The 10,600-nt window shown below is 31.2% G+C and overlaps 1 protein-coding gene across 2 annotated transcripts; it reads left to right on the forward strand.

Moving 5' to 3' along the window:
- Positions 1-4,514: 4,514 nt before the first annotated feature.
- LOC107261602 (phenylalanine N-monooxygenase CYP79D16) lies at positions 4,515-7,089 on the forward strand. Of its 2 annotated transcripts, XM_015721950.3 has the most exons (3): positions 4,515-5,467; positions 5,561-5,769; positions 6,220-7,089. In XM_015721950.3, exons 1-3 carry the CDS (start codon positions 4,567-4,569, stop codon positions 6,847-6,849), a joined length of 1,740 nt encoding a protein of 579 aa, XP_015577436.3. In that variant the 5' UTR covers positions 4,515-4,566; the 3' UTR covers positions 6,850-7,089. The 2 variants fall into 2 exon arrangements, with proteins under 2 accessions (XP_015577436.3, XP_048226567.1); XM_048370610.1 differs by having other exon boundaries at positions 4,516-5,769.
- Positions 7,090-10,600: the final 3,511 nt, after the last annotated feature.

The following is a 10,600-nucleotide window of genomic DNA, read 5'->3' on the forward strand; positions in this document are numbered from 1 at the left end:
AACAACGTGCTTCAATTGAGGGATATGATTGATAAATAGAGGACAGGACCACTATCAAGGCCTATGTCTCATGGCTCGTGCCTAGTGCTTTAAGTTGGGGTGAATGATTGATCAGTAGAGGACAAGATGTGTCATGGCTCTCTCTCGATTCTTGATAACTGGGCGTTGAATCCTTAAGAATCACATAATATTATTTTTGCCATTGCAAGTGGACAGTTTTTCATGACAAACAGGAAGGAAAACTCAAACTTAATAGTTATTTATATTGAAACATATATATCATCATATTAAATTTATAAATGCAACTCATATGGTATTTGACATCTCGAGTTTTCTACAACTTAATATATAGATATTTTGTACAATTTAACACTAAAAATAAATAATAAATTAGTACATATAAATTACAGGAATAATAATAATAATAATCTCATATTAATCAAGTAATAAACATTTGATATATTCAAGTAATGGGCATATGATTTATTATTTTGAATAATGTGATTGATGTCTCAAATATAATATTCGTAAGTGTACGAATCGAATGATAATATGAGTAAATTTATCACGAAATCGATCTCACAAAATAACTGTAAATCATATATTATAAAAATTAATTATCACACAAAGCACCTAAAATTAAAACTGAACACCCTAAGCCAGTGTTTTGAGAGTTTATAAAATAAATTATATAAATAAATAAATAAATATGCAAATGAAATGTCTAATGTAAACTATATAATAAGTTAGTATTTAGTCTATCTTATATTTAGTAATTCCTTATTTTCCTTTAAGTCCAAATCTAATGAATGAGATAGCGATGTGCCTTTTTCCTAAGTTACTCAAGCTAATAATGTAACCTAGGTTATTTATGGTGGGTTTTGATCATTATTTCTCCAGGAAAAAATTTGGATGGTTCCTCCATTCTGGATTGTAAGTGTTGGAATATGGATTATTCCTAGGTTGCCTAGGCTGATAAGATTCTATCAAATTAACTTGTTCATAATTATTTCATGCATAAATCTCATAAGATGAGCAAACATTAGCACCATGACCATAAACACCACATATACCACATACCTTATTGCTTGGTATATTCCTGCATAGCCATCTCATTATTAGACACAACTTCATTTACTCCTACTCCTTTTGTTCTCATACTCTTTTATTGTGAATTGGCTTCTAACATCTCAAAGATATCACAAACCTCATCAACAGTTTTTTCTAACATAGCACCCCCAGCTATATTATAAACCATATATTGATATTATTATGTTAAACCATCATAGAATGATTGGTTGGTCACAGGAAGTGGGTTATCCATGGTGTGGGCATTGCAATAAAAGTGATTTGAAGCGATCTCATGCTTTATGAAAAGATTTAGTATCATTTTGATAAAAGTTGAAAATTTTAGCCTTTAATTATTTGGTCTTTTAATATGAGTAAAATTTACTCATAAATTTTTGATAAATTTCATCTCAAGTTCTCAAAGAATTAGGAGGCATGGTCATTAACCAAACATTTGCTTTCTCTTTTAATGAGTAAGGAAAACATCTCATGCTTAGTTGGTATTTATTTAGTCTAGATAATGGGAATATATAAACTGTAACATAAAATTTCTAAATAAATGTAATTTATTTTTACTAGGCATACCATAGAATGAAGGAATCATATTAAAATGAATGTTCTTAAGTTTATAATTCCTAGATGCATCACCTAGAATTATGCATGAAGTAGTGTTACCAATTATGGGACGAGCATAATCTTTCATAGCCATTTCAACCTCCTCTTCAAATTCTTGTTCTAGCTTTTCTTCAAATTATTTTTCTCCTGGAGGTACAAACTCACTATCTACTTCTTAGTCTCCTTCTCCCTTTTTAATAGCTGATCTCAAGTTGTAGGAATCTTGCGTTGATGAATTACATTTAGAGCTTATATTATAAAGACCAACTATCGTACAAAAATATCTAAAAATAAATCTAAACACTCTAAGTCAATGCTTCGAGAATAGTTTTGAAGGTTTACGAAAGAAATTAAATAAAATAGAAAATAATATGCAAATAAAATATTTAATGTAAACTGTATGATAAATTAGCATTTAGTCTAGTTTATACTTAGTAATCTCCTTATTTCCCTTTAAATCTAAATCTCATGAATGAGATGGTGATGTACCTTTTCCCTAAGTCACTCAAGCTAATGATGCAACCTAGGTTTCTTATACCAATATGGATTAAAGTAAAGATGATGTTTCTAATACTTTTAACCTAAAGATTTTCAAAACACATATTACTATTAAAATTGATATAATGGTCAATCAACAATAATAGATGAAACTAATACATGTATGAAGATAAAGAAATTATTTATTAAACTCATAATATATAAAGTTCATATATAAGTAAAAAGCCAAACTAAAAACACTTATGGAACTTAGCCTGATATATTTAATTCAACAGTCTTTATAATTAAATAGAAAGACATAAGAAATATAAAACAGAGAATTAAAACTCTCTTAAAATCCAGAAGTTCTTCAAGGGATGAAGAAGATTGATCCTTATTCTCCACGTCCTGAAAAGCTTCTCTAATCTTTGAAAGAATAATGCAAAACTAATTAAATGTTGTAGAAGACGAACTATAGGGAATTTGCAGAGAGAAGAATAATAGAACGATGCTCTCCTTGTTTAACTGCTCTACTTCTTGTAAAGATTCTTTTTTCAGAGTCCTTCTCTAAGCATAACACTGCTATAGTTATCTGTTAACTATCCTAAACAAAATAAACAACTTAAAAAAAATAATTTATCTTAATTACATCATAATTAATTTTTCTTTCATGGATATTGATAAACTCGACTAGGCCTGCAATTTTGGTTGTCCACGTGTCTTTATTCCGAGCCTTTTACAGCTGCAGTCTAATTAAAGTCCATTTATGCATTTTTGGCTCATATTCTATCTTTTTGGCTATTGTCACCTGAAATTAGACAATAAATATAAAATGAGGTAATAAACATATATTTTTACATATTATGTATATAAAATATACCAATAAATTACTAAAATACTTTAATTATATATACATAATATCAACCTATCAGTGACCTAAAATTAAAGTGTTATTTAAGGATTTATCTTTAGTATTAATAATAATGAGATATTTATGGAACTTATTTATTTGATTTAGGTAAGGTGTATTATTTAAATAAATAATATAAGACTATGGGACTTAATAAAGGATTTAATTTATTATTTACAGTGCTATAACAATAATAATTATTTGAGTATTTAGATTTTAATGAATTTGATCGAGTAAATTAACTAAGGATTAAACTAATATTTGTTTATATAAAATGGGGTTAAAATAAAAGTTTGATTTAAATATGGGATTTAGATATAAAAGTGTCACGCAGGATCAAAATATTTTTTATATTTTAATAATTGTAACTAATTTAGGCCAAATATAACAAATTAGTGGCTTAATTGAAAGGATAAATACAAGTTAGGGGTTTAAGAGTAAATAACTAGGGGTAAGTAAAGAACGAAAAGGGAGAAGAATAAAAAGGAAACGGGTAGGGGGAGGAAGGAAGGTTAGGAGAGAGAGAGAGAGAGAGAGAGAGAGAGAGAGAGAGAGAGAGAGGCCAGGACACTAGTCGGGAGTAGAAGAGTTGCTGGCAAACTTAGCCCTAGCACTAATGAAGGTGGACAGTGGTTGTGGGTAGTGGACGGAGGAGCCAAATTAGATAGTTCGGTGATATCAGCGTGTAACGGCTCTATTCAGCGTCCAACTATTTAATTTTTCATTTTTTTTATGGGACTATATAGTATAACAACACCAAATTCTATCGGCCATAAACTGTTACAAGAATAATATGAAAGGACTAGTACAATGGTGATTTCTTAGAGAAAAAATTATTATCTAGCGTTGATGTATACACCATATCTAATAGGAGAGTGACTATATATGAGTATTTTACACTTTTATATTGGATAATTGATATATATTTAATTATTTAAAATTAATAAATATCATTTATCGGTTTAGTATATAGGCGAGGACATACACCAAATTTAGGTAAAAAATTTTGAGATTTAAAGTTGCTACTCCACAGCCCTTGTATCCCATCTCATCCGTTATTTTCCCATATCGTTTTAACTTAATTTTGATTGTTTTCTAATCGCTTGTCAAACGCGATGATATTAAAAGAATAGTTATGAAATATTCTTTCAGACATGTATATACATGAATGCATAAATGAGGTTAGTTATGAAATCAAAAGGAAATAAAAATGATACCTTAAATAATAATAATATATGTTGTGTGGCCAAACTAAACTTGAATTCCATAATGTGTAAATGGTTTGTATAAATGAATAGAAGAAGATTTAATATATAGTTAATTTATGATTTGGATAAATGTATAAATAAAAGCTCAAATATATGGTATATACAGTAGAGTTATTAAGATACAAGTATAAATACGGATCACGCGTCCTGTATTATTCAGATTTAACAAATCGTTCTATTGCATTGCTATATTGAATTACATCGTAGATTTTGGATTCAGCCCTATAAATGGGAGAGATTATAGAGTTAATTATTGCATTGTGTAAACAAAAAAAGAAGGAAAAGAAAAAAGCAAATGAGATAAAAGAGGTGAGAGTTTGCTCGAAACAGCATCCTGCAAAGCATGCAAGCTTTCCAGTTCTATTAAGTATAAGCAGCATGTCGATGGACAGTTTTGTGGCCATGCAGAAAGCTACCTCTGTAATATCTTGCACTAGGCTAGCTTCTCTTCATGGCACTCCAGATTTGGCAGGAATTGGCATTGGCTTTCTCAGAACATTGTTGAGCTCCTGTTCCCTAGTTCTTCTCTTGGCGTTGGCCTTAATTTACTTGACGAAATTCCAAAAGCTAGAAAGCCAAAACGCCAAGCAACTCCCACTACCTCCTGGCCCAAAACCTTGGCCTCTTGTCGGATGCCTGCCAACGATGCTAGCAAATAAGCCGACCTTTCGATGGATACACAAGCTCATGAAAGAAATGAACACTGAAATTGCTTGTATCCGTCTTGGAAACGTTCATGTGATTCCTGTCACTTCTCCTGAGATTAGCCGCGAATTCTTGGAAGTACAGGATGCTCTTTTTGCAAGCAGACCGTTAACCATGTCCACCGATCTCACTACAAGAGGTTATTTGGCAACAGGTGCTGTGCCCTTGGGAGAACAATGGAAGAAAATGAGGAGAGTGCTGGTAACGCAATTTCTTTCTGTGGAAAAATGCAAGTGGTTTTACGGAAAAAGACTTGAAGCAGCTGATCACCTTGTACGTTATGTATATAACCAATGCAAGACTGTTGAGGAAGGTGGATCAGTTAACGTGAGAGTCACTGGACGGCACTATTGTGGAAATGTAACAAGGAAAATGGTGTTTAACAAAAGGTTCTTCGGGGAGGGAATGAAGGACGGAGGACCTGGTATCGAGGAAAAAGAGCATGTTGATGCGATTTTCACAGTCCTTGCTCATAGCTATGCGTTTTGTGTTTCTGATTACATGCCATGCTTGACAGGGCTTGACTTGGATGGCCATGGGAAGGTCATGAAGGATGCTCTTGGGACCATAAATAAATATCAAGATCCCATAATTGAAGAGAGGGTCCAACAATGGAAGGATGGCACCAAAAAGGAAGTGGATGACTTGCTTGACGTTTTCATAAATCTAGAAGATGCCAGTGGCAACTCTTTGCTGTCAACAGAAGAGATTAAAGCTCAAATTACTGTAAATTCCGTCTCTCTCTCACTCCCTCTCACAACACATTCGAAATATAATGTTTTTGCACCTGATTTAAGAAATGGATTTAAGGAAAATTCCATTTGCATGTCCTTTCTTGCAAGAAGTTCAGTTCGTCATTTTGAGTTCGGCAAACATTAAATATGTTGGTTAAGATTCAAATTTATTGCATCTTCCATTTTAATAACAATAGTTCCTACCAACTGATTTCAACAAAGCTAAATATCAACTGGTGATTTTGTTAAATGAATATATCAAATTAAGCGTGCATGCACGCTCTATTGTCTTCACAAAGAATTTATTTTTGAATATATCCCTGGTATGGATATAAGGAAAATTACCAGTTGTATGCATATTTTCACTGTGTTTTTCATTTTAATTACTATATTTCCCACCAGCTAATTTCAATAATTAAATATCAACTATCAATTTTTGCAGGAAATAATGATGGCAGTAGTAGATAATCCATCAAATGCTATAGAATGGGCACTTGCAGAGATGATAAACAAACCGAAACTTCTTGAGAAAGCAGTAGAAGAATTGGATAGAGTTGTTGGAAGGGAGAGACTAGTCCAAGAGTCAGATTTTCCACAGCTCAATTACATAAAAGCATGTGCTAAAGAAGCGTTTCGCCTCCACCCTATTGTCTTCTTCAATCTTCCTCATGTCTCCATAGCAGATACAACTGTTGCTAACTATTTTATTCCGAAAGGTAGCCATGTCTTGCTTAGCCGAGTCGGCCTCGGCCGGAATCCCCGGATTTGGGATGAACCACACATGTTCAAACCAGAGCGTCATTTCAAGAGAAATGGATGTCAAGTGATGCTGACGGAGCCTGATTTGAACTTGCTTTCATTTAGTACAGGACGAAGAGGTTGTCCAGGCATCATATTGGGAACTGCAGTGACTGTTATGTTATTTGCTAGGCTTCTTCAAGGGTTTAGCTGGAGCGTGCCCCCTAATGAGACAAGCATTGATCTTTCAGAGTCTAAGAATAGTTTGGCACTTGCCAAACCATTAGTTGCACTCGCAAAGCCACGTTTGCCTGCAAATTTGTACCCGGCATAATCACATGCATGCTTCCAAATTAAACATGTTAGACTAATTTATAAGTGTTGAAAATATGCAGACAACTTGGCAAAGGCAACTGTTACAAGAGAGTGACTTTATCGCGTGCGTTATATGTTTTATATTATTTTTGTTCTTGTACCGTTTCATTTTCCATTTTTTGTTGATATAGTTGGTCAGTTTTTGTACTGGGTACCTTACCCAAATTCTGCTTTAATAAAGTCTTGGTTTGTGAAGAAATTGTGATTAATTAAGAAATCTACTGAAACCAACCTTGCAAAGGGATGAAGTTAAATGTGATGTTTTCACCATAACTGATAAAAAAAAAGAAAAAAAAGAAAGGCAAAACTAAGCAATATTATCGATTTTAAGTTCCAGTTTCTTTCACTTGGTATATAAATAAATTCTAAGGTAATATTATCAATAAATTATATTGGCGGTTATTATACTTTACACTTTATAATAAAAAAGTAAAAAATATTTTATTTATAATTCAATAATTGCTAAACTTTAACTTTAGTAACATTAATGGAATTTTTTGTCACACTTAGATAGTAAATTCATATAGATAGTCGTTAAATTTTGCATTTTGCAACAAAAATATATTAAACCTTTGATTTGTTACAAGAAAAGCACAGGTCATATATCTTTTAAGATCAAAATTTTGATTTTTTTTTTTTACAAAGTATAAATTTCAGTGATGATTTAGTTATATCATAAATTTAATATATTTTTAGTATAAAAGGAAGAATTTGGTACTCCAATTTAATTTATCCCTAATACTATTTCTGTTTTGAGATTTACAATATTACATTAATCAAGACCTCAATTTTTAAAATCTCTCTTTTTTCATATTATGCTAGAAGCTGTTCTCGTCTAATTTTTAGTTATATTACCATTAGTTTTCTGTGAAATTACAAAATTGCTTTTTATCTTATTTATTTATTTTCTTTAAGACATAATTTATGGCCTGAAAAATAAAAATCTCCATTAAAATTCAATATTTATCTTAAAACATTATTTAGATGGCTAAAATAAACTCTTCTTGAATCTTTTTCATGGCTCGATTTCTTAATTATTGTTTTTATGCTTGTTGTTTTGGCTCCGTTTACAGCAGTGGAAGAGTGAATTAGACCTTTGCAAATCCCATTTTCAGGTTCATCATCATGTGATGTGGAGAGTGTTTAGATTATTAAGAAATTAAAATACACAAATGAACTCCTTAGAAAACGACCTTTCAGATGTCATTGGTTTCACCTCGATCAGACACTGTTTATGATCAGATGGTCAAGAGCATTTTTTATTTTTTTGGTCAATTATCGATTCTTTAGGAAAAAATAATAGTTAATCCATGATTTATACATTGAGACGAGTTTGATGGTGTCTTCGGATCTTCGAACAGACATCAACGACCGGTAATGAGTCGATAGGCGTTACGTGTGTGGAGATAAATTTCTTTTGCTTGTCTAATTTTAGGTTATTAATTAACTTAGTAGATTAAATATATTATTAGTAAATAGAAATTTTGATAATATATAGATTATTTTTGATAATGTGAAAAATTAATTATTTTTATAAATAAATTAAAGATTTGTTAATGTAAAGGGAAATAAGGAGAATTATATTGATATTATTCCTATGATAGATATGGTGAATTGAATTGGATTTTAAAATTAGAGGTAGTTATAATAGTCAGAATTATGAACAATTGTTGTAAAGGATAAATGAATTAGTAAGAGTACTTATTATTAGCATTAGTTATTAAATCATCTCGAGGTAATTAATAAAAAAATAAGTAATTATTTTTGCTGGAGTTTAAACGGACGTTTAATTGGACTTTTCAAATGAATAATTTGTGGCTCTGGACGAGTATTTTGTGAGTTGTGATTGCTTGGAGGTTTTGGATCCATTTTACGGTGAAAATTAATCCGATTTACATAGGAGATGCTGTTAAAATTTCAGTAGCCTTAATTAGTTTAAATAATTAGAGAATTAATAGAATTGTTATAAATCGGGTTTGACGCTAGATATTAGGTAAGAATTATTAGAAAAGAGAATTTTAAATTTATTTCTAATTTCATTTCTATATAACTTATAGGATTAAGTATATGAATATTAGTTTGAGAAAAAGTTAGCGACTTGAGTTCCGTATAGTAAATTCGAGTCCTGTATACAAGATGAATGGATAAGCTTATAACAGTGTTGTTTTCAATTGTATTATATTTGTATATTTTATTTAAATGCTTTTACGAGAAAATTTTTGTTTTTAGCAAAATTGATTTATAACAATTAAAATATTTTTTTATAGAAACTCGAGAATAGATAATGGTAGTTTGGATTTTTTGTGATATTTATAAATTTGATTTTATATAGTTGGATGAGCAGTATACACTCATTTGTATAGCATGTACCAGTATCATAAATATATAATATATTCAGTATACATATTGCTTTTGGAGTATATACTAGGTGGTTGCCTTTTTAGGGGCATGTCTATGCATGTATGATTCAGATTTGCACATTGAGCTGCTAGGTAAGACATTTTTGCTCCATTGCTGCCAAGATCGTCAGGGAGATCTATACCTCCTGTTTGGTGCTTTTAAAGCTTGATTTCAGTTCTTTTTATAACCTATCCATACTTGTCCATCAGTATGAGGGCTGCAGAGGATTCCTCCTATCATGCTAGAATTCGAGCCAGGACCTGTCTTTGCTTGGTTCTTATACCACGTCCGCAACACTTAGAGCTACCAGACCATCCTTTCAAACTTACAGGAGCTGAGTGATTCTGCCGTGGATGACACTTCCAGAGCTTGGGCAGCCGCTCAGGCACACTGACGTTTAGAGTTGATGTTGTATTGTTCCTGTATTAGTTAATGACTAAGGATTAGAATAGCGAAAAAAGAAAAAAGAAAATTGATTTATTTGTTAGATGTTGTTTCAGAATTGCAAAACATGTAAAATCCCAAAAAAAAACCATGTTCTCATAATTAGGAGTCATACCATTAATTAGTTTAACCGAAGTACATCTTAAAACATATCGAAAACAGTCCGACTCTTGCAATCGGTTAGCCCTTTTAGGTTTTCTAACCAACCAAGCACTCTTTCTTCTTTTATTTAGTTCTTATTTTTTCCTAAGGTGCCTCTTGGTTTTCACCTGATCGAGCCGCTCTAATTTTTGCTTGGACCACTTTTTACACATTTTCAATCCAACAAGCTTATTATTTCATTAAATTTTTTTATTCTTTTATTATTCTTTTATTATATGTAATATTGCTTGAACATGTCTATGTTGATTGGTTGACTAAACTCATTGCCCTCGAAGTCTAATAATATTGTTGCTCCTTTAGAGAAGATCTTCTTAACAAGATACCAGCCTTTCCAGTTAGGTCAAAATTTATCTAAACGGTTCAGAACTACCGGTTTTCCCTCTTTAAGGATCAAATCACCCACCTTTAAAGGTCGAGGCTTGACATGCTTGTCAAAAGCTCGAGCAGTCCTTTACTGGTATTATGTGTGTGATACATGGCCTTCATTCTGGTTTCATCGATCAAGTTGAGTTGATCGTATCGGCCTTGTAATACCCGAAATTTTTTCCTTAATAATGATTATATTAATAATAATTAATAAATAAATTTTTATTTAAATTAGTTTTATTTTATTTTTATTTGGTTTAATTTGAAATGATTTAATAGAAATTTTAATATTAGACAATTAAATGAGTTATTTTTCTATACTCAATTAGTTGGATCTT

Source organism: Ricinus communis, chromosome 2 (assembly GCF_019578655.1).
Source record: "Ricinus communis isolate WT05 ecotype wild-type chromosome 2, ASM1957865v1, whole genome shotgun sequence".
Lineage (NCBI taxonomy): Eukaryota > Viridiplantae > Streptophyta > Magnoliopsida > Malpighiales > Euphorbiaceae > Ricinus > Ricinus communis.